The sequence below is a fragment of the Triticum aestivum genome, chromosome 6D, assembly GCF_018294505.1.
Source record: "Triticum aestivum cultivar Chinese Spring chromosome 6D, IWGSC CS RefSeq v2.1, whole genome shotgun sequence".
NCBI lineage: Eukaryota > Viridiplantae > Streptophyta > Magnoliopsida > Poales > Poaceae > Triticum > Triticum aestivum.
The window spans coordinates 81,703,357-81,728,708 of NC_057811.1; the positions used below are offsets into that span (position 1 = coordinate 81,703,357).

Sequence of the window (25,352 nt, forward strand, 5' to 3'; positions counted from 1 at the left end):
AGCCCGGACGACAGTCAGGCGTGTCTTTGCCGGTGAACCGCCGACGGGATAGATCTGAGCGGCTAGAGGCGGAATCAATACCTGCATGCGGCCGGGGGTGTTGCCGGGGCTGTGCGGTCTCGGAGAGGAGAGGATCGTCGACGTGGCGGTGAGCGGAGAGAAGAGGAGATGCAAGGTGGCGGTGGGCGGAGAGGAGATGGGTTTAGCTGCGTTGCCTACCTGCTTAAATAACCATGCAGGCATACCGGCACCACTTTAATGCGGCGCAATGACTAGATTAGGCTTCTTGGTCGATGCGTTCGCATTGAAGCGGCGTCAGCATCAATGCCGTCAAGTCACATCCACTATGGAGCAGCACACCGACATAAATGTGCGGCGACCGTTCAAGAACACGACACATCTAGGATTTTGGGTGGGACCGAGCAGTCGAACACGTATGTGGTGGAGGTCCGGACGTCCGCAAACCTCTCCGATTTGATGTCGGCTTGCGGGAATTCCGACACGCGATCGCGCATGTTTACTAGACGACGTTAGATAGGAAAAAAGAATGTCCGAACAGATCGATTCGACGTTTGCGGGCAATTTGAGGTGGTATAGGTTTGGAGATGCCCTACCTTTGTTTTGCATAGGGGGGGGGGGGTTTGGGTACTCCATAAAAGGTTAATTTTATCCTTTTTGTGAAAACAATAAAATCCATTGCACTGACAATACGGGCAACCCTGACCCTGCTTCTGTCATTTCTATCTGTGTCGTTCTCTGCTAAGTGGGTCCGGCGCTCTGTTTCACTGGCAGTGAGCCAGTCCGTAAAAGTCTCATCCATTGACCGGCGCCTTGTGTTGACCAGTCAGATCGACCTCCTCCTCCATCCCTCTCTTCGTTTTTACTCCGTCGTCGTCTTCCCCTCATTCTCTCTTATCCCCACCGCCGTTCTCCTCCCGCTTTGTCGCCTCCCGCCTCCCCCGTCCCCGACGACGACTACCTGAGCGGAGGGGAGGGAGAAGCACCATCTCCCGAAGCCCATGGCGTCCCGACGCGTTCGCCTCGTCTGATCGACCGCTCCCTCCTATTCCCTCTTACTCGGCACAAACGCGCACGCGGAGGTGGGTAGGTGGGCCGCGGGGCTGGCGGAGGCGGAGTCGGAGGCAGATCTGTAGGGCGGGAAAGGGAAGCGAGGGCGGGCCGGGATGAGGGGGGAGGCCAACGGAGGGGACCGGCGGCCGCGGGACGAGGAGGGGGAGGAGGAGGAGGAGCCGCCGCAGCAGCAGGAGGAGGAGAGGGCGGCGAGGCCGTCTTCTGAGCAGCAGCAGCCCGTTGCTGCGGAGGCGGCGGCGACGACGACGACGAGGAGCGTGGGGTACGTGGGGAAGCACCGCCTCTCCGCCGCCATCCAGCGCCTCGACCAGGAGCTCCAGTCACTCCAGGTACGACCCCGAATCCGCCTCTCCGCACCCCCTCCTCCCCCGTCCACCCGTCTTCTCCAGCCGATGCATCGATCCATAGCTTCATCACGTACATGCCAAATCCAGAACCTCGCTGTGTTCGATGATATTTCGCACAACAACTCGGCAGCTTAAAAAGCGCGATCTGGATCTTGTAGAACCCGGTTCTACTTCTAGGATCCACAAACCTTGGTGGTTGCCGTAGGCAGGGTTGTTCGAGTGTGTGACACCAAATAAGGAAACGAATGTCCCTTTATCTCACGTTTTTTTTTCTGAATGTTCCTGATTGAAGAGTGAAAGGCAGAGTCACCCGATCTCTTTCTAATTCAAGGCCTCTTCTAATTGGTGATAGAAGTAAAGTCAAGGTCCGTGCCACTGTTAGGCAACATGCCTACACCTGTAATAGTACTACCTTGTTTCCAGGGCATCTACAATGCCTTTTTTGTATGCCTACTGTCCGTGAATCTGGATGTCCACCAATCACCAATGCCGCCCATCCTAAGCCACACATGACATAGCTTGCACACGGCATTGGCAAGAACAGAAGTAGCAGAGATGGGATGTCCTTGGTGAATGTTTGTTAACTATGTGTAGCACCGTGCATGTCCTATGTACCCTGATCTGTCGGGGGTTGACAGTTTGTGCTGTGTGCACGGAATAGGGTTCTTCATAATTATCTAACGTACTTCATAAACGTTTTTGTCCTTAGTAACTGAGTAGTGTGTAGTACCAAAGGAGCTTTTTATAGATATTACATATTTTGCCTCCATTTCAGTATTATTTTCCCTAAATAACCTTCTTTGGACTTGATTACCCTACTGGCACCTCCAAACACTTACTTGCACTTCTGCCCCCAGAGATATGACGCCGTTTATATTGGCATTTTTATGGGGGAGTGGCGCTATTTTAATTGGTGTTTCTAGGTCGCGCCATTTTTTATGGCATATAATGTCGGATGCCGTTATATCTAGGTGCTGTCGGATCGGATGCGGCCGGCACTGCGGTATCTTGTATTAATATATATATACAGAGTGTGTGATAGAAGCTGGTGCTAGCCTAGATAGTTGGCTGCTCCGCAAACTGTACGCTGGTCATGGGTTAGAATTGTCACTTCTGCCTTTTTCCTTTTTCCCCCTTAGTTTCTTTGATGTGTTACTTTGGAGCAACCAGCATGTATATATGTGTCGTTTAATTTCCTTCAACACATAGAGAAGGCGACACTTGAGCTCAAGTAGCAAGCAAGTTTCCCCTTCGTGTAGGATTTTTTTTTCTGAGCCACAGGGCACAAGGTCCTTGTTCTGCATTTTGCATGAAACAGCATAACAGTGTACTGTGTACAATACCTTACCACAAAATTAAACATTGCTAACGCAGCACCTGAATTAATTCATCCAAAAGATTCAGCAGTCACAAGTGTAAACATGTCCTTTGTACCCCGATCTATCAGGAGTTGACAGTGTGTGCTATGTGCACATAATAGGATTCTGCATAATTATCTAAAGTAATTCATAAATGTCTTTGTCCTTAGTTACTGAGTAGTGTGTAGTACCAAAGGAGCCTTTTATAGATATGGCATCATTTGCCTCCAATTCGGTATTTTTTTTTCCTAAATGGCCCTCGTTTAGACTTAACTACCCTACTGGCCCCTCCAAACACTTATTTGCACTTCTGCCTCCAGAGATATGATGCCATTTATATTGGCAATTGTAGGGGGAGTGGCACCCGGTGTTTCTAGGTTGCACCATCTTTGATGGCGTATAAGGTCAGACGCCGTTGGATCGGTGGAGCTGACGCTGCGGTATTGTATATTAATAGAGATACTCAATGTGTGATAGAAGCTGGTGCTAGCCTAGATGGTTGGCTGCTCCGCAAACTGTACGTTGTGGGTTCGAATTCTCACCTCTGCGTTTTTCTCTCCCCCCCCCCCCCCCACCCCCACCCCCTTTTTTTATTTAATGTGTCATCTTGGAGCAACCAGCATGTCTCGTTAATTTCCATCAACACATAGAGGAGGCGATACTTCAGCTCAAGTAGCAAGCTGTTTTCCCTTATTGTAGTTTTTTTTCTGAGCCACAGGGCACAAGGCCCTCGTTCCATTGCATTGTGGATGAAACATCATACAGTGTACAGCACCTCACTACAAAATTAAACACTGCTGATGCAGAACCTGAAATTAATTCTATGATTCTATCCAAAACATTCAACAGCCACAGAGGTATAAACATGACCGCCCTGTAAGATTTATTACACTCTAATTTATTCGTCTGGTCATCATGCCATAAATGAGCATACGTACAAGGCACAGACACGCAAACTGGAGTCATCCATTGATGGGCTTGGTTACGTGGACACCAAAAGGGACCCAACAAAATCAACTGGAGAGAGAGGTACATTACAGATTACACACAGATGTTCATGACGAAATAGCGAAAAATGCATTGGTAGCGTTGATTAATGATGCAGATGTTTCTCCCTGGTTCCCGCCATCTTCGCGGCTAAAGCAGAGTATCATCACACTTGGAGGACAAATTTGGCCACAAACATGTCCCCAACCTCAAACCCGCTCACGAAATCATGCCTTCTAAATATCTACATGCTGGACATGCTTAAGATCGATGGAGAAAAGCACGGCATCAAGAGAACATTTTCTTTTCTCATTCAAGAGATAAAGATCGATGCGATCTGAGCACACCTTGTATTTCCTAGCTCGAAATAAAATTAGTGAAGGAAAGATGAGGAGTGCACGTCTAGTAGTAGGAACAAACACAAAGCTGCAACAGTTTTTCTCTTCTTATAGAATTTATTTATTAACTTAAAACACAAAGAAAATAGGAAAAAGGAAAAGAAGAAACCTAGCCAGGAAAACACAAAGCAGCAGCAGTTTTTCTCTTCTTATAGAATTTATTTATTACTACCTTAAAACACAAATCGGAAAATAAGAGGCCTAGCCAGGAAGAAAATAAGAAACTGGAACAGGGAATATAAAGATGTTTTGCCAGGATTCGAACCCATGACCGGTGGATAGCTAAAACGGCAAACCATCCACGCTAGCGGTGTCTTGTCTCGTGTGTCACGGTGGTGTACATATCTTGGCCTGCATGATGGCGTCTGAGTTCTGACCATATACTCTATCGAGGCTGGTACGACCTAGAAGCACCAATCAAAATGCCACCCCCACCCCCCAAAAAAGGCCAATATAAATGGCGCCATGTCCCTGAGGTCTAGAACTGGAAAATGAGTGTTTGGAGGGGCCAGCAGGGTAATAAAGTTTAAACGAACGTCATTTTAGAAAGAAAAACAATTCTCCTTTTCACACTTTGACCTGTCGAAGCATGCATATTTCTGCTGGATGGAGGGTTATCTGGAAATTGTCCGTGATGCTTATCCAAGGAAGTTGCTACTGAAACGTATAAATGTGGAAGTGTTTGCTATGATTGTCCACATTGTCCCTGTCTTTCAGTTTCTATCTCCGGCAGCGAGAATCTTTTTCTTTCTGCTACCTCGTATCTACTCTCATTTACCATGAATAGATAACAGAATTTTTCGAGAACGAACTCTAACCTCTAAATTCTTTTCCTCTCTTTACTGGAACTGTCGTCAAAACAAATGAATATTAGTATTTGTAGAATTATTTACATTATGAATTTGATTTAAGGATATGAGGGGATACTCTGAGGAGTTTACATTACTTTGATACGGAGGTAATACTAGATAGAGCATTCAGTAGTAGCAAAAAAAGAAGGTTGAGCTTTCAGGTAGATATAAAATGTCTGTGCAAAGAAATTATCATTTCTCTCTTCCATGCTGTATTCTTCAAGGAGTTATGGCAGGCTGTGATCTTTACCTCGTCATACCAATGATTGGCTATAGAAACCTCCTTTTGCCCAGATTCTAGTGAAGTCCTGAAATTGGTCATCATAATGAATTTGTACCAATGTCCACCAGATTATGATCACACTGATCTGTTCTGTTATTCACAATCATGTTTCTTCACAGTATGCCAATCGAAAACAAAAGAGGTTCGAAGATTTAGAAGTCACCCTTTCTATTTCCAGCCATGTTTATTTTAGATGTTAGGCTAAAAGTTCTAACAAAGTAACCATGATAACTGATCCAGCATCCTTTGGGGAAGAAGTTCCATTATGAATTTGACCATTAGCATGCTACGCCACAGGTTGAAATTAATGATCTCTGATGTATATTGTGTTTTGTGTATATGACACAGGATGAATTGAATGAGCTTGAAACCATGGAACCTGCATCTGCGGCATGCCGGGAGTAAGTAATTTCAAGTATATCGCATATGTCTCCCCTCGCCCTTGTATTCCAGTTTGTGATTGTTTTTCCTCTTGATTAAGCCAGGGTGATCACAAGTACTGAAGGAAAACCTGACCCGCTTCTTCCAATGTAAGTGCCACTACATCTTATTCTTGCCAGTACCTCGCCCTGAGAAATCTAACCGTATGAGCACACCCGCAAAGTGTAACACCACCGTGTTTTTTGCAGCACAAGTAGCCCGGAGAACTCTTCATGGGACAGGTGGTTCCAGCGCGTGCGAAGCTCTCGCAGCAACAAATGGTGGCAATCCAAGGGCTCTGATTTTGCCTAGCTTTTGCTGAAGCTGAGACAAGCTGTGTGCAGATTGAATCGCCCCCGATCCGTATGGTCCATCGATGGATGGCTTGGCAACAGAATACAACCCAGTTTTCCTGAGAATTGTTGTGTATGTAATCCCTAACAAAAACATGAATGTATCCTCATTAGTTCTGATTGCTGTTCAGAAAATAGTCCTGTAATTCATCTCCCTCAGGTGCTGGCTAGCTATGCTCGATTCTTGTGGTCTTGGAGCAAAATGGTCCTGTACTTTGGGCAAGTCTGTTGACCTTTGAGCAAAATTTCTCCTGTGCATCTAATTTTGTCGAAATTTGCTGAAGCACCACATTTCGTGCTATTTGGCTACTTCTGTTTATTACTCCCTCCGTTTCATAATATAAAAGGTTTTGACACTCTTTCGCGTAGGAGATCGAGACATAGCCTTAGGGCTATGGGGAAAGTGGATTGATTGCCCTAGAATTACAACTATGTAGAGGGTCTCTACAAGTCTAAACTCTACTCTTATAAAAAACAGAGTTAGTGATGATGGTGTGCCTGTCATCCTGCAATATAGGCCGTCCGATTTATATCTAATGGATGAAAAGGAAACTATAGCAATTTTGCAAAAAGATACCCACACTCCTCTTCACATTTGCAAATAAGGCCTTCCCTCGTTTATCCTTTCTCCCACAAGATAAACTACTCATACAAATGCATCTTGATGTTTCGTGCAACGCATGAACATATTGCTAGTAAGTTCCAAAAAATTGATCGGTAGTAATCCGGTCGCACCCGAACAATAACATTCCAGAGGGAAATGCACCTAAGATCAAATATTTTGAGCCGACCTCAGTAGAAAATTCAGACTTCCTTTTTGATGTTGCGACCACATAATACGACAGGATGGCACCCGCGATCTGTGGTTTTGAACCAGATTCACGTCTGGTCGCAGATTCATAAGATCTCGGAACTGTTCCGCCTGGAAAACCTAGTGCGGGCTCTGGCTAATAAGAAGCAACAATAGAAAATCTCGCCTAGTTCGAGGCTGCGCCTCAGTGCCTTCTGTAAGTACTTTGTATATATTTACACTCCGTCCGACTTGAATTACTTGTCGTAGTAGAATATTAGGTCAACCATCTCCACTGTCGTGTGGGGACCGCATGTAAGAGTACACCTGAGGACCTCTCACTGTCACGTGGGACCAGCTTGCAGGAGTGAACTTGGATCATGCACTCGCAGCAGTACAACAAGTCTCTACTCTCCGGTGAGCGCCATCATCCATCCACATCCACTCTTCGATTCTCCGCTTCTCGCCAGCCTCACCCCGCCATGGCCTCCACCGTGGCATTCCCCCCCGCCATCGCCGTCGGCGCCAATGTGCAGCACTCTCGGAGGACCTCTTCGCTGCGGCCCGTCCCGAGAGCCAGGCCCGTGGCCGCGAGGGCCAGCGCCGAGCGGGACGGCGCCGCGGCGGCCGTCCAGGCGCGGTCGGGGAGGACCATCGAGGAGTGCGAGGCGGACGCCGTCGCCGGGAAGTTCCCCGCTGCGCCGCCGCCGACCAGGCCGCAGGCGCCCAGCGGCACCCCGGAGATCAGGCCCCTCGTACGTGACGACATCCCCTCTCATCCCGCCACCTGACCAACGAGTTCCAAGTTTCAATCGCTGTGCTGAATTGAGGCCTTGTGGGTGTTTGTTTGGTGCGCGCACAGGACATGGCGAAGCGCCCTCGCCGGAACCGGAGGTCGCCGGCGCTCCGGGCAGCGTTCCAGGAGACCAGCATTACCCCCGCGAACCTCGTCCTCCCTCTGTTCATCCACGAAGGTTGGTGATTGGGATACTGGAACATGGTTGGTGCAAGCACATAACTGAGAATGGTGGGTACAGTTGGTCAATTGGTATTTTGGTACTGATGTGCAGGTGAAGAAGACACTCCCATTGGAGCTATGCCTGGGTGCTTCAGGCTTGGATGGAGGCACGGGCTTCTGGAAGAGGTACCGTATGCAGTTTACATGATTCGGTGCCATTGGAGCTATGCCTGAATTATGATACATTAGGTGATTTTCTGGAGTAAGGACATTGCTGTCCATATAACTTCAACATCAGCATACTAGAAACAGTGCGTGTATATCCATATTACGAGTTTACGAAGGTAGTTAATAATGCGCTGGAAAATTAGCAACTATTGTCACATCCTCTTGTTCTAGTCTTAGTTAGCCACATCTATCTTCAGGCAAATTTGTGACCGAAGAAAACAGTTTGTTGAGCTGCTATTTTTAACAGGTCTACAAGTCACGCGATGTTGGTGTTAATTATACTAGAAACAGTGCATGTATATCCATATTATGCCATTGGAGCTATGCCTGAATTATGATGCATTAGGTGATTTTCTGGAGTAAGGACATTGCTGTCCATATAACTTCAATATCACCATACTAGAAACAGTGCATGTATATCCATATTACGAGTTAACGATGATAGTTAATAACGTGCTGGAAAATTAGCAACTATTGTCATATCCTCTTGTTCAAGTCTTAGTTAGCTACATCTATCTTCAGGCAATGTAGCCGAAGAAACCAGTTTTGTTGAACTGCCATTATTCACAGGTGTACAAGTCACGCGATGTTGGTGTTAACAGCTTTGTGCTATTCCCAAAGGTTCCTGATGGATTAAAGGTTTTGCCAGAAACATAAGTTTTTTTTTGTCTAATTGAATTGCATCGATCATATGGAATAACATAGACCTCCTTTGTCCATCAGACGCAAACTGGAGATGAGGCATATAATGATAATGGTTTAGTGCCGCGAACAATCCGTCTGCTCAAGGATAAGTATCCTGACATTGTGAGTCATGTGTTACATTTGATAATCGTTGTCACATAACATCATTTATGCTAAATGCTAACATGTTCGCTTCTCACCATGCTACCTGTTTAGGTTATCTACACTGATGTTGCTTTGGATCCGTATTCTTCTGATGGGCATGATGGCATTGTGAGGGAAGATGGTTAGAATTTATTCCTTACAGATTTGCTCACAGAGAGATAATATTTGAAGTTTACTTCCATCCATTGCTTAAGTTCAGTGTGATATCCTGAGAAATTTACTTGGCATATGCTAACAATGTAATCATATTATTGTAACACTCATGGCTTAATGCTGCTACTGTTGTAGACTTGTAGTACCATAGTGATTAAAGAAAACTTTATTACCAAGTTCTGTTGAGACCAAGAGAACATACCTGATTTGGAAGAATGTTGAGAAAAAGTAGTGTTAAATGCTTTGCAGGCATATGAGTCCGTAAGATCATGCTTGAGTTGCACTGTTAGAGTATACCTGTTTTTTTTTTTACATTATGTTGGATGATGTTACTGGAGGCTGCAGTTATTACTTTTTAATTGTAGTTTGTGTGATTGATATTGATTTATACTCTCGGAAGCAAGCAGCTTTTGAGAAGTTTTGTGACTGATAAATGAGTTCCATCAAAGTTCAACTAGCCATGATGCTGTTTCTATAGAAATGAAAGGAATAGAACATCGATCTGTTACTTCTGACCTTGTAGATTATGGGAAAAAAATTGCTCGTTTCCCCCCTGTTTACATGAGCTGAGGGCATTAAATTCCACAACGGAGATGTTTGCATGCCAAGTCAATTGGATGTGCATTCCAGTTTAGTATTTCGTACCAATCAAAGTATGTTGGTAGAAATGGTGCTCTTTTTCTCGATAATGGCACTTATTAATAGCCATGTTTCCATTGGCCTTTTATCCCACTGCAGGAGTCATCATGAACGATGAAACAGTCCATCAGCTGTGCAAGCAGGCAGTTTCCCAGGTTCCCTTTCCTGAATCGGCCTTGTAGTCATGTGCCTCCTGGCTTAGTATCCCTTTGAGTACATACTTATAGGAAACTTTGCTGTTGCTAAATAGGCTCGAGCTGGTGCTGATGTTATCAGTCCTAGTGACATGATGGATGGTCGTGTTGGAGCAATTCGGGCTGCTTTAGATGCGGAGGGTTTCCATGATGTCTCCATCATGTCCTACACTGCCAAGTACATACCTGTTCTGAAATAGAACCTACTGTTGTCTTATTATATTTGATAATTTTCTTCTCCCCTTGACTACGAATTGCAAGTAGGACCATGTGTATGATCTATAAGATATGTTATTGCAGGTATGCTAGTTCATTTTATGGTCCATTCCGTGAAGCTTTGGATTCAAATCCACGATTTGGAGACAAGAAGACGTATGTACCTAACCTTAAAGCTTGTAGTTTCATCCAGTGTACAATTTTGAAATCATTATACCTAAGTGACCTAGTACATGCTTTGTCGATTCTTAAGTTATCAGATGAACCCGGCCAATTACAGAGAAGCCCTTATAGAAACCGCAGCAGACGAAGCAGAAGGAGCAGATATTCTTCTGGTAATTCTGCTACTGTGTATACAGAGTGCTCGATCATCATAGTCTTGTTTGCTTCATTGCTTTTGTCGTGTACTAAAAGTTATATTATCGTTTGGCAGGTGAAACCTGGATTACCATACCTGGATATTATCCGACTTCTGCGGGATAATTCAGCCTTGCCGATTGCTGCATACCAGGTTAGTTTGCAAGCTTTTTTACCCGCAACCGCATCTTCCATATTTTACCCGAAAGCAGAAACTACTCCCTCCGTCCCATAATGTAAGACGTTTTTTACACTAGTGTATTTTGTTAGCGTCAAGTACAATGTTGTTGATGAAGCCATTTTCAGGGTGACATGTACTGCATAGTGCCACCTAGATTCGTCTTGTTATTCTCTCTTTACCCAGAAGGAGATTTAGGTTGATGTGTAGCAAAAGCAATGGCAGCCAAATGATCTTTAGCAATAAGCAAAGCAGACATTTTCGACATCGTTTTCTCATAAATAGCTTCTGGTCTTCCCTTGAACCCTGTCCCTATCAATAACACATTAACACCACTCGGAAACTGATCTCCAGCATGCATTTGCATGTCCTCCAATGCATATCCCCTTGAATCTGCATTTGCATGTCCTCCAATGCGTATCGCCTGCCTGACCGTACTACACCTGATCATTTGAGATGCACTAGTAATCTGTTAAACAGATCAATGCCACTTATTTGGACGCATTGTTTGTAACCGCCTGATGCTTGCTGTGTTCAGGTGTCGGGCGAGTACTCGATGATCAAGGCCGGCGGCGTGCTGAAGATGGTGGACGAGGAGAAGGTGATGATGGAGTCGCTGCTGTGCCTCCGGCGCGCTGGCGCCGACATCATCCTCACCTACTTCGCCCGCCAGGCCGCCAACGTCCTCTGCGGCACCAAGCGGATGTAGCTGATCACGGAAGTCGATTTCTTGTAGTAGTTGTACCATGGCCATGGCGTTTCACTGCATTGCAGAGCGTAGAGGCTTCTCCGGTACGTGGTGCGGCACGGCCATGCTCTCCGGTAGATAGAGGTTTGTCATTACTGCCTTCGGTTTGGTGTTAATGGTGTAATTAACGAGGCTTTGTCCTGAGTACGTTATTTTTTGACCAGGCTCACGGGCGCCAGATCGCAGCCCCGAGCGCTCTCCCAGAAAAGGAAGGAGCCACCCCGCGCGCGCGACCAGACAGCCGAAAACGGAAAATCAGACCCCGCGCGCACGAAACCAACCCAAGCCCGCGCGAATCACGCCCCCCCCCCCCGATCACACCTGGTCCCTCCTGGCCCCCGCTTCCTCGCACCCGTCGTCCTGGTCCCCACCCCCTCCCTGCACCCCCCATGCTTCCCCTTGCGGACGCCTCACGCAACCCCCTCTCCCCCTTTTCCTTGAAGGACAAGCCCATGCACGGGTCCCCTTCTTCCTCCTTGCTCCTGCCTTTCCTCCTCTAAACAAGATCGGAACAAGATCTGCCCCGTCTATGGCGTCTTGAAAGAACAAAGCCGACGCAGGAACACCTCCTTCCTCCTCCTTGCTCCAAAAATCAGATCTGGAGAGAAAAAACCAGACCTACCTGCCCCTAAAAAGGTAAGCACCACCTCCACCGGCTCCTCTCTCTTCCCTACTCAACCACCCCTGCTTGAACATCAACTAGTTCGTTCTTTTGATCTCGTGAAAAAAGCAACTATAATGGGAACACCAGTACGCATCTTGAGCAACTATTATGATACAAAAAAAGCAACACCAGTACAAAAATAGAGCAACTCTAGTGGAAAAAGAAAATGCAGGACCATTGCGTTTGTTTGCTGGTGCATTGCAACACGAAACCTGCTTTGCTTTCTTTCCTATCCTATTATAAGGTGCTTGGGGTTCATGAGCAACCCTGATCAGGAAAAAAGTAACCTGACAACTCGAACAATTAACTGAAGCAACTATGTTCATTTTTGAAGCAACACTGGTAAAAAAAGAACTGTGCAACCGTAGCTTTTCAGAAATTCTAGAGTTGCCTCTACCTGATGTGAGAACACCATGTCACCCGAAGCACCCGCAGTTCGACTAGTCCAGTTTTTAGTTCGTTCTTTTGATCTCGTGAAAAAAGCAACTATAGTGGGAACACCGGTACGCATCTTGGGCAACTATTATGATACAAAAAAAGCAACACCAGTACAAAAATAGAGCAACTCTAGTGGAAAAAGAAAATGCAGGACCATTGCGTTTGTTTGCTGGTGCACTGCAACACGTGTTGGGATTCGTAGCATAATTTTAAAATTTTCCTACGCTCACCAAGATGCATCTATGGAGTCTACTAGCAACGAGGGGAAAGGAGTGCATCTACATACCCTTGTAGATCGCGAGCGGAAGCGTTCCAATGAACGTGGATGACGGAGTCGTACTCGCCGTGATCCAAATCACCGATGACCGAGTGCCGAACGGACGGCACCTCCGCGTTCAACACACGTACGGTGCAGCGAGGTCTCCTCCTTCTTGATCCAGCAAGGGGGGAGGAGAGATTGATGGAGATCCAACAGCACGACGGCGTGGTGGTGGATGTAGCGGGTCTCCGGCAGGGCTTCGCCGAGCTTCTGCGAGAGAGAGAGAGAGAGAGAGAGAGAGAGGTGTTGCAGGGGAGGAGGGAGGCGCCCAAGGCTGTAGGTTGCTGCCCTCCCTCCCCCCCACTATTTATAGGACCCCTGGGGGGGCAGCCCTTGGGAGATCAGATCTCCAAGGGGGGCGGCGGCCAAGTGGGGGGGGGAGGGGTGCCTTGCCCCCCAAGGCAAGGGGGAAGCTCCCCCCTAGGGTTCCCAACCCTAGGCGCATGGGGGGAGGCCCAAGGGGGGCGCCCCAGCCCACTAAGGGCTGGTTCCCTTCCACTTTCAGCCCACGGGGCCCTCCGGGATAGGTGGCCCCACCCGGTGGACCCCCGGGACCCTTCCGGTGGTCCCGGTACAATACCGGTAACCCCCGAAACTTTTCCGGTGGCCGAAACTTGACTTCCTATATATAATTCTTCACCTCCGGACCATTCCGGAACCTCTCGTGACGTCCGGGATCTCATACGGGACTCCGAACAACTTTCGGGTTTCCGCATACATATATCTCTACAACCCTAGCGTCACCGGACCTTAAGTGTGTAGACCCTACGGGTTCGGAAGACATGCAGACATGACCGAGACGCCTCTCCGGTCAATAACCAACAGCGGGATCTGGATACCCATGTTGGCTCCCACATGTTCCACGATGATCTCATCGGATGAACCACGGTGTCGAGGATTCAATCAATCCGTATGCAATTCCCTTTGTCAATCGGTATGTTACTTGCCCGAGATTCGATCGTCGGTATCCCAATACCTTGTTCAATCTCGTTACCGGCAAGTCTCTTTACTCGTACCGCAATGCATGATCCCGTGACTAACGCCTTAGTCACATTGAGCTCATTATGATGATGCATTACCGAGTGGGCCCAGAGATACCTCTCCGTCACACGGAGTGACAAATCCCAGTCTCGATCCGTGCCAACCCAACAGACACTTTCGGAGATACCCGTAGTGCACCTTTATAGTCACCCAGTTACGTTGTGACGTTTGGCACACCCAAAGCACTCCTACGGTATCCGGGAGTTGCACGATCTCATGGTCTAAGGAAAAGATACTTGACATTGGAAAAGCTCTAGCAAACGAAACTACACGATCTTTTATGCTATGCTTATGATTGGGTCTTGTCCATCACATCATTCTCCTAATGATGTGATCCCGTTATCAATGACATCCAATGTCCATAGTCAGGAAACCATGACTATCTGTTGATCAACGAGCTAGTCAACTAGAGGCTTACTAGGGACAGGTTGTGGTCTATGTATTCACACATGTATTACGATTTCCGGACAATACAATTATAGCATGAATAATAGACAATTACCATGAACAAAGAAATATAATAATAACCATTTATTATTGCCTCTAGGGCATATTTTCAACAGTCTCCCACTTGCACTAGAGTCAATAATCTAGTTCACATCACCATGTGATTAACACTCACTGGTCACATCACCATGTGACCAACATCTAAAGAGTTTACTAGAGTCAACAATCTAGTTCACATCACTATGTGATTATCACTCAATGTGTTCTGGTTTGGTCATGTTAAGCTTGTGAGAGAGGTTATTAGTCAACGGGTCTGAACCTTTCAGAACCGTGTGCTTTACGAATATCTATGTCATCTTTGTGGATGCTACCACGCGCTATTTGGAGCCATTTCAAATAATTGCTCTACTATACGAATCCGGTTTACTACTCAGTGTCATCCGGATTAGTGTCAAAGTTCGCATCGACGTAACCCTTTACGACGAACTCCTTTCCACCTCCATAATCGAGAAAATTCCTTAATCCACTAGGTACTAAGGATAAGTTCGACCGCTGTCATGAGATCCTTTCCCGGATCACCATTGTACCCTCTTGACCAACTCATGGCAAGGCACACTACATGTGCGGTACACAACATAGCATACTATAGAGCCTACTTCTAAAGCATAGGGGACGACCTTCGTCCTTTCTCTATCTTCTGCTGTGGTCAGGTCTTGAGTCTCACTCAATACTCACACCTTGTAACACAGCCAAGAACTCCTTCTTTGCTGATCTATTTTGAACTCTTTCAAAATCATGTCAAGGTGTGCTGTCTTTTGGAAGTATCATCAGGCGTCTTGATCTATCTCTATGGATCTTGATGCCCACTATGTAAGTAGCTTTATCCAGGTCTTCCTTTGAAAAACTCCTTTCAAACAACCCTTTATGCTTTCCAGAAATTTTACATCATTTCGGATCAACAATATGTCATTCACATATACTTATCAGAAATGTTGTAGCGCTCCCACTCACTTTATTGTAAATACAAGGTTCTAACAAACTTTGTATAAACCCAAAAACTTTGATCACTCCATCAAAGCGTATATTCTGACTCCGAGATGCTTGCTCTAAATCATGGAAAGATCGCTGGAGCTAGCACACCTTTTAGCATCCTTAGGATCGACAAAACCTTTCTGATTGTATCACATACAACCTTTCCTTACGAAAATTGGTAAGGAAACTTGTTTTGACATCCATCTGCCAGATTTCATAAATGTAGCTAATGCTAACATGATTCCGACGGACCTAAGCATCGCTACGGATGAGAAAAACTCATCGTAGTCAACTCCTTGAACTTGTGAAAATACTCTTTGCCACAAGTCGAGCTTCATAGACGGTAACATTACCGTCCATGTCCGTCTTCTTCTTAAAGATCCATTTATCTCAATGGCTTGCCGATCATCGGGCAAGTTCACCAAAGTCCATGCTTTGTTCTGATACATGGATTCTATCTCGGATTTCATGGCCTCGAGCCATTCGTCGGAATATGGGCCCACCATCGCTTCTCCATAGCTCGTAGGTTCATTGTTGTCTAGCAACATGACTTCCAAGACAGGATCACGCATTACTCTGAAGTAGTGCGCATCCTCGTCGTCCTACGAGGTTTGGTAGTTACTTGATCCGAAGTTTCATGATCACTATCATAAGCTTCCACTTCAATTGGTGTAGGTGCCACAGGAACAACTTCCTGTGCCCTGCTACACACTAGTTGAAGCGACGGTTCAATAACCTTATCAAGTCTCCACCATCCTCCCACTCAATTCTTTCGAGAGAAACTTTTCCTCGAGAAAGGACTCGTTTCTAGAAGCAATTACTTTTGCTTCCAGATCTGAAATAGGAGGTATACCCAACTGTTTTTGGGTATTCTATGAAGATGCATTTATCCGCTTTGGGTTCGAGCTTATCAGCCTGAAACTTTTTCACATAAGCATCGCAGCCCCAAACTTTTAAGAAACGACAACTTAAGTTTCTATAAACGGTGTTGTCTCAATGGAATTGCGTGGTGCCCCTTTTAAAGTGAATGCGGTTGTCTCTAATGCCTAACCCATAAACGATAGTGGTAATTTGATAAGAAACATCATGGTATGCACCATATCCAATAGGGTGCAGTTATGATGTTCGGACACACCATCACACTATGGTGTTCCAGGCGGTATTAATTGTGAAACACTTTTCACAATGTCTCAATTGTGTGCCAAACTCGTATCTCAGATACTCATCTCTATGATCATATCATAGACATTTTATCCTCTTGTCACGACGATCTTCAACTTCACTCTGAAATTACTTGAACCTTTCAATAATTCAGACTAGTGTTTCATCAAGTAAATACACTCAGCATCTACTCAAATCATCTGTGAAGTAAGAACATAACGATATCCACTGCATGCCTCAGCACTCATTGGACTGCGTACATCAAAATGTATTACTTCCAATAAGTTGCTCTCTTGTTCCATCTCACTGAAAACGAGGACTTTCAGTCATTTTGCCCATGTGGTATGATTTGCATGTCTCAAGTGATTCATAATCAAGTGAGTACAAACGATCCATCTGTATGGAGTTTCTTCATGCATATATACCAATAGACATGGTTCGCATGTCTCAATCTTTTCAAAAATGAGTGAGTCCAAAGATCCACCTACATGGAGCTTCTTCATGTGTTCTACACCAATATGACTCAAGTGGCAGTGCCACAAGTATGTGGTACTATCATTACTATCTTATATCTTTTTGGCATGAACATGTGTATCACTACGATCGAGATTCATTTTAGGTGCAAGACCATTGAAGGTATTATTCAAATAAACAGAGTAACCATTATTCTCCTTAAATGAATAACCGTTTTGAGGTAAACATAATCCAATCATGTTCAACGCAAACACCAAATCTCGATGGTAGAGGGAGCATGCGATGCTTGATCACATCAACCTTGGAAACACTTCCAACACATATCGTCATCTCACCTTTAGCTAGTCTCCATTTATTCCGCAGCTTTTATTTCGAGTTACTAACACTTAGCAACCGAACCGGTATCTAATACCCTGGTGCTGCTAGGAGTACTAGTAAAGTACACATTCATATAACGTATATCCAATATACTACTGTCGACCTTGCCTGCCTTCTCATCTACCAAGTATCTAGGGTAGTACTGCTTCAGTGTCCGTTCCTCTCATTACAGAAGCACTTAGTCTCGGGTTTGGGTTCAACCTTAGGATTCTTCACTAGAGCAGCAAACGACTTGCTGTTTCATGAAGTATCCCTTTTGCCCTTGCCCTTCTTAAACTAGTGGTTTTACTAACCATCAACAATTGATGCTCCTTCTTGATTTCTACTCTCGCGGTGTCAAACATCGCGAATAGCTCAAGGATCATCATAACTATCCTTGATATGTTGTAGTTCATCACGAAGCTCTACTAGCTTGGTGGCAGTGACTATGGAGAACTATCACTATCTCATCTGGGAGATTAACTCCCACTCGATTCAAGCGATTGTGGCACTCAGACAATCTGAGCACATGCTCAACGATTGAGCTTTCCTCCCTTAGTTTGCAGGCTTAAGAAACTTGTCAGAGGTCTCATACCTCTTGACGTGGGCACTGGTCTGAAATCCCAATTTCAGTCTTCGGAACATCTCACATGTTCTGCGACGTTTCAAAAACGTCTTTGGTGCCTCAATTCTAAACCGCACTGAACTATCACGTAGTCATCAAAACGTGTATGTCAGATGTTTCGCAACATCTACAGACGACGCTGAGGTTCAGCACACCGAGCGGTGCATTAAGGACATAAGCCTTCTGTGCAGCAATGAGGACAATCCTCAGTTTACGGACCCAGTCCGCATAATTGCTACTACCAACTTTCAACTAAATTTTCTCTAGGAACATATCTTAACCAGTAGAACTAAAGCGCAAGCTATGACATAATTTGCAAATACCTTTTTTTTGACTATGTTCATGATAATGAAGTTCATCTGATTATGAACTCCCACTCAGATAGACATCCCTCTAGTCATCTAAGTGAAACATGATCCGAGTTTAACTAGGCCGTGTCCGATCATCACGTGAGACGGACTAGTCAAGATCGGTGAACATCTCCATGTTGATCGTATCTACTATACGACTCATGCTCGACCTTTCGGTCCTCCGTGTTCCGAGGCCATGTCTGTACATGCTAGGCTCGTCAAGTCAACCTAAGTGTATTGCGTGTGTTCCGAGGCCATGTCTGTACATGCTAGGCTCGTCAACACCCGTTGTATTCGAACGTTAGAATCTATCACACCCGATCATCACGTGGTGCTTCGAAACAACGAACCTTCGCAACGGTGCACAGTTAGGGTGAACACTTTCTTGAAATTATGATAAGGGATCATATTACTTACTACCGTCGTACTAAGCAAATAAGATGCAAAAACATGATAAACATCACATGCAATCAAATAGTGACATGATATGGCCAATCTCATTATGCTCCTTTGATCTCCATCTTCGGGGCACCATGATCATCTTCGTCACCGGCATGACACCATGATCTCCATCATTGTGTCTTCATGAAGTCGTCACGCCAACGATTACTTCTACTTCTATGGCTAACTCGTTTAGCAACAAAGTAAAGTAATTTACATGGCGTTATTCAATGACACGCAGGTCATACAAAATAATAAAGACAACTCCTATGGCTCCTGCCGGTTGTCATACTCATCGACATGCAAGTCGTGATTCCTGTTACAAGAATATGATCAATCTCATACATCACATATATCATTCATCACATCTTCTGGCCATATCACATCACATAGCACTTGCTGCAAAAACAAGTTAGACGTCCTCTAATTGTTGTTGCAAGTTTTTACGTGGTTTGTAGGTTTCTAGCAAAAACGTTTTCTTACCTACGTATGACCACAACGTGATTTGCCAATTTCTATTTACCCTTCATAAGGACCCTTTTCATCGAATCCGTTCCGACTAAAGTAGGAGAGACAGACACCCGCTAGCCACCTTATGCATCTAGTGCATGTCAGTCGGTGGAACCTGTCTCACGTAAGTGTACGTGTAAGGTCGGTCCGGGCCGCTTCATCCTACAATGCCGCCGAAACAAGAAAAGACTAGTAGCGGCAAGAAGAATTGGCAAACTCAACGCCCACAATTTCTTTGTGTTCTACTCGTGCATAGTAACTACGCATAGACCTGGCTCATGATGCCACTGTTGGGATTCGTAGCATAATTTTAAAATTTTCCTACGCTCACCAAGATGCATCTATGGAGTCTACTAGCAACGAGGGGAAAGGAGTGCATCTACATACCCTTGTAGATCGCGAGCGGAAGCGTTCCAATGAACGTGGATGACGGAGTCGTACTCGCCGTGATCCAAATCACCGATGACCGAGTGCCGAACGGACGGCACCTCCGCGTTCAACACACGTACGGTGCAGCGACGTCTCCTCCTTCTTGATCCAGCAAGGGGGGAGGAGAGGTTGATGGAGATCCAACAGCACGACGGCGTGGTGGTGGATGTAGCGGGTCTCCGGCAGGGCTTCGCCGAGCTTCTGCGAGAGAGAGAGAGAGAGAGAGAGAGAGAGAGAGAGGTGTTGCAGGGGAGGAGGGAGGCGCCCAAGGCTGTAGGTTGCTGCCCTCCCTCCCCCCCACTATTTATAGGACCCCTGGGGGGGCAGCCCTTGGGAGATCAGATCTCCAAGGGGGGCGGCGGCCAAGTGGGGGGGAAGGGGTGCCTTGCCCCCCAAGGCAAGGGGGAAGCTCCCCCCTAGGGTTCCCAACCCTAGGCGCATGGGGGGAGGCCCAAGGGGGGCGCCCCAGCCCACTAAGGGCTGGTTCCCTTCCACTTTCAGCCCACGGGGCCCTCCGGGATAGGTGGCCCCACCCGGTGGACCCCCGGGACCCTTCCGGTGGTCCCGGTACAATACCGGTAACCCCCGAAACTTTCCCGGTGGCCGAAACTTGACTTCCTATATATAATTCTTCACCTCCGGACCATTCCGGAACCTCTCGTGACGTCCGGGATCTCATCCGGGACTCCGAACAACTTTCGGGTTTCCGCATACATATATCTCTACAACCCTAGCGTCACCGGACCTTAAGTGTGTAGACCCTACGGGTTCGGGAGACATGCAGACATGACCGAGATGCCTCTCCGGTCAATAACCAACAGCGGGATCTGGATACCCATGTTGGCTCCCACATGTTCCACGATGATCTCATCGGATGAACCACGGTGTCGAGGATTCAATCAATCCGTATGCAATTCCCTTTGTCAATCGGTATGTTACTTGCCCGAGATTCGATCGTCGGTATCCTAATACCTTGTTCAATCTCGTTACCGGCAAGTCTCTTTACTCGTACCGCAATGCATGATCCCGTGACTAACGCCTTAGTCACATTGAGCTCATTATGATGATGCATTACCGAGTGGGCCCAGAGATACCTCTCCGTCACACGGAGTGACAAATCCCAGTCTCGATCCGTGCCAACCCAACAGACACTTTCGGAGATACCCGTAGTGCACCTTTATAGTCACCCAGTTACGTTGTGACGTTTGGCACACCCAAAGCACTCCTACGGTATTCGGGAGTTGCACGATCTCATGGTCTAAGGAAAAGATACTTGACATTGGAAAAGCTCTAGCAAACGAAACTACACGATCTTTTATGCTATGCTTAGGATTGGGTCTTGTCCATCACATCATTCTCCTAATGATGTGATCCCGTTATCAATGACATCCAATGTCCATAGTCAGGAAACCATGACTATCTGTTGATCAACGAGCTAGTCAACTAGAGGCTTACTAGGGACAGGTTGTGGTCTATGTATTCACACATGTATTACGATTTCCGGACAATACAATTATAGCATGAATAATAGACAATTACCATGAACAAAGAAATATAATAATAACCATTTATTATTGCCTCTAGGGCATATTTCCAACAACACGGAACCTGCTTTGCTTTCTTTCCTATCCTATTATAAGGTGCTTGGGGTTCATGAGCAACCCTGATCAGGAAAAAAGTAACCTGACAACTCGAACAATTAACTGAAGCAACTATGTTCATTTTTGAAGCAACACTGGTAAAAAAAGAGCTGTGCAACCGTAGCTTTTCAGAAATTCTAGAGTTGCCTCTACCTGATGTGAGAACATGTCAACTCATTAAAGCATGAACTATCAAGAACGTAAAAAACTCAAGTTATAGACAGAGGTAGAAAGTATTAACTTGCATGTGTTAACGCACAGCTTTTGCTATGTCAGTATGGTTCTCGCTAAAAAAGATGACACAAACGACAAACGCACAAAACAAAAGGTCACGTCATAAAAAACAGATTCGAACAGTCCCACACTAAGATACTTTGCTACATTCCATATGGTCCCACTGTAAAAAAAGACATAAACTACACCAAATGATAGGCCTCCTGCTCCTGGTAAGCTCTTCGTTAGATATGCACATTGGTTGTTTCTTTCCAATCATCAAAAGTTGTAATCTGCTGGTAAAAAAAGGCACAAATGAAATCAGCGCATGTCGTGTAAAAACAAAACTTTGCTGCTGTATATGTGTGTCATACTGGTAGAAACATAACACATGTAAGAAAACAAAGAAGAAACAGGAAACTTTTGAGGAAAAAGAAGATATGAATTGCATCTGTTTAAGTTTATAGTTGCCCAAACAAGTGTTTATAGTTGCTGCTTTATATTCTACAACTACTTTGTTCATAAAAGGTCGTGCATGCTCTTTGCTGCTGTATATGTGTGTCATACTGGTAGAAACATAACACATATAAGAAAAACAAAAGAATAAACAGGAAACTTTTGAGGAAAAAAGAAGATATGAATTGCCTCTGTTTAACTTTATAGTTGCCCAAACAAGTGTTTATAGTTGCTCCTTTATATTCTACAACTAGTTTGTTCATAAAAGGTCATGCATGCTTTTGTGGTGGGCTAACACACAAATTGTTGCAGGTTGATTGTTCATGATGATTGATCTGAATGAACCACCGCTTGACGTAGAGTCCATCAACATTTCAGTCGAGTTGGGTGCACCCTTCTTGCATGCAGGGGGTGAACAGGGACATCAACAACTGGAGGAGGAGGTTGGTGAGTCTCCTGACCCCAATATTGGATCTAACACTACTCATGTCCCGGACAAACGTGTTGCCACTCCCCCACCTATGGTTGCTCCTGCTAATGCTTTAGTTCATGAGGCACGTGAGTTGGAAGATGAAGAAGCTGGATCACAGCCACAACAACCTTATGTTGGCATGCGCTTCGACACTTTAGAGGATGCGAGGGAACACTACAATCGCTATGCTTTGATGGAGGGCTTTTCAATCAAGTCAAATACGTCTTACAGGTCGGCCTACACAGGTGTGTTGGAAAAACAGCAATTCTGCTGTAACAAGTTCCGCAAACCAGTAGAGAGGGTTGGGATCCCGGATGTTCCCTCGTCGAGCAAAAACACTACATGTCCAAGCTCACCTGAACAAGATGTTGAAGATGATGTCGAGGAACACACTTTCAAGAAGAAGAGGAAACGGGAAACTGTGAAGCGAACAAAATGTCGTGCTAAGATGGTGGTGAAGCTTAAAGATGACAGATGGGAGGTTATCACTTTTATTGCAGATCATAACCATCCACTGATTGAGAAGCCATCGCTTTCGAAATACCTCCGTTCTCACCAAGGAATCCCGCCGGAACAGAAAAAACTACTGACTCACCTAAATGACTGCAACTTCACAGCAGGTACAAAACTCACATTGCGTTAAGTCTTTTTACCACAGAACTGTTACTTATTCCTGCATCAAAGTACCTTGACCTGAGCCAACTATGTTCATTTTTTGTGCAACTCTGGTAATTAAAAAAATCATGACCCAAAACAGAAACACCTTGGTGTTGCCTATTCCTACCTCAACTACTTGGGTTTGTTTCATATCCTAGTATAAGCTGCTTAGGATTCATGGGCAGCCCTGACCAGGGGGAAAAACTGGCAACTTGAAAAGTAAACTGAGGCAACTATGTTCATTTTCCGTGCAACTCTGAAAATAAAAAATAAAAGACATCACCCATCAAAAAACATAACTTGGTTGGATACAGGCTTGGTTCTTGTTCTGCTTATGCATAAATGTTACTTTATGTTATCTATAAAAAACATGTTGCTCGCTGCATTGTGGTTAGTCAGTCCTGAAAAAACAAGTTTCTGTTTTTTTATGCCAGGAAAAATGATGATGTTAATGTCATCATACTACGGCTCGGAGTTGATTGTTCCGTACACAGCTAAAGCCATCCATAACCACTGTTCGAAGCTCAACGCCCCAACTAAAGACATTGACATTGAAGAAACACTAAACTACTTTTGCAAGGTGATGGAAAATGACCTAGGATTTTTCTTTAAATGCAAGACAGATGCGGAAGGCAGGACAGAAAACTTGTTTTGGGTGGATGGTGCGGCACGAAAAGCATACGCGGAGGCTTATCATGATTGCATGTCATTTGATGCAACTTACCTCACGAACATGTACAATATGCCGTTTGCCCCCTTCATTGGAATCAACAGACATGGGCAGTCAATAATGCTCGGGTGTGGATTTGTCCGGCAGGAACTAGCGTCAAGTTATGACTGGTTATTTGATGCTTTCCTAGAAGCAATGGATGGTTTGGCTCCGGACAACATCATCACGGACCAAGATGTTGCTATGGCACAATCTATCAAGAGGAAGTTCCTGGCAACGATTCACCATTTCTGCCGTTGGCATATAATGAAGAAAGCACAAGAGAAGCTTGGCCCCGTGTTGGCTAGGAACCCGGATTTGGTAAAAGACTTCAATGAATGCATTGACTTCAGTTTCACCCCGGCTGAGTTTGAAAGGAAATGGGCTGCACTTCAATTGAAATATGAAGGTCTTATGCATGGTCACTTTGAGAAATTGTATGAGGATCGGGCTACATGGGTGCCGTGTTACTTCAAATTCAGGTTCTTCCCTTTCCTTCAGTCAACGCAACGTAGCGAAGGGTTCAATGCTGTGTTGAAGCGCTATGTGAACCCACACAAATCAATTCTCAACTTCGTCAAGCAATATGAGAAAATTCAGGTACACATACTCGTGAGGGAGGGCGGGAACGACTACCGGACAGAACATCTAGAGGCACAAAGATGGTCGTGTTTCCCCATTGAGAGGCATGCCTACAAAGCATACACTAGGGACATCTATGTGAAGTTTAGAACTGAGTTTTAGATGATTGGCCAGTACGATGTGCGTCCCGCTGGAATCAACTTCTATTACCTTGAGCCCAATACAGAAGAAGTCCTAGGGTATGGCTCGAGGAAGTACCTAGTCACAGTGAGACCAGAGCCATCTATCTACGATTGCGAATGTTGCAAGTGGCATAGAGACGGCATGCTTTGTTGCCATGTCTTGAAAATCTTCACACACCTTGGCGTTAATGAGATACCTGAACACTACATCAAGTGCCGCTGGACGCAACATGCAGTACCAAGTGCACCACCGCCACCTAACGAGGGCCCTCCGCATGACTTGCCCGCTGAGTCAGAGAACCAAGTTCGGCAAGTGACTCTGACAATGGATTTTGCAAAGCTAGCCAAGAAGGCAATGACTAGTGATGAGGCAGCCGCTGCAGTTAGGAGGCACATGAAAGCAGCAGATACTGAGGTTACTAAGCTGAATAAACTAAGGAAGAAGAGGCTAAAGGCAGCCCGGGAAGCGGCTGGTGCTAGGGAAGCATCAAACCCTAATGCCCCAAGTACTTCAAACCATCCTCCTGCCCCCCTGCTCCTATGGATCCACCTCGTTCAGTCACGAAAGGGCGCAGCCGCAGCAAGCGCTTCAAATCAGCCCTGGAACTACACCCTAAGAAAAAGAACAAGTGCAACATTTGTGAATCAATCGATCACACTGTTGCGACGTGCCTAGGGAAGCTGATGTGATCATTACCACATGAAGGGAATGACCCCCCGGGCTTGCAAAACTAGCAGAAAGTAAGGGAAAAAA

At 45.6% G+C, this 25,352-nt stretch overlaps 2 protein-coding genes across 3 annotated transcripts; both read left to right on the top strand.

The window, feature by feature from the left end:
• The first annotated feature begins 872 nt into the window (after positions 1-872).
• On the top strand, positions 873-6,398 carry LOC123143699 (guanine nucleotide-binding protein subunit gamma 2). The gene is made up of 4 exons (XM_044562655.1): positions 873-1,421; positions 5,665-5,717; positions 5,802-5,846; positions 5,946-6,398. The coding sequence occupies exons 1-4, from the start codon at positions 1,185-1,187 to the stop codon at positions 6,046-6,048; spliced, it is 438 nt and encodes a 145-aa protein (XP_044418590.1). The 5' UTR covers positions 873-1,184; the 3' UTR covers positions 6,049-6,398.
• Positions 6,399-7,284: 886 nt separating this feature from the next.
• On the top strand, positions 7,285-11,602 carry LOC123143700 (delta-aminolevulinic acid dehydratase, chloroplastic). Of its 2 annotated transcripts, XR_006470986.1 has the most exons (13): positions 7,285-7,634; positions 7,742-7,853; positions 7,950-8,023; positions 8,636-8,704; positions 8,789-8,872; positions 8,966-9,035; positions 9,806-9,861; positions 9,957-10,078; positions 10,201-10,272; positions 10,370-10,451; positions 10,550-10,627; positions 11,190-11,483; positions 11,564-11,602. XR_006470986.1 is itself a non-coding variant. In XM_044562656.1 (12 exons), the coding sequence occupies exons 1-12, from the start codon at positions 7,362-7,364 to the stop codon at positions 11,358-11,360; spliced, it is 1,263 nt and encodes a 420-aa protein (XP_044418591.1). In that variant the 5' UTR covers positions 7,285-7,361; the 3' UTR covers positions 11,361-11,562. The 2 variants fall into 2 exon arrangements, 1 of the variants encoding a protein (XP_044418591.1); XM_044562656.1 differs by lacking the exon at positions 11,564-11,602 and having other exon boundaries at positions 11,190-11,562.
• Positions 11,603-25,352: the final 13,750 nt, after the last annotated feature.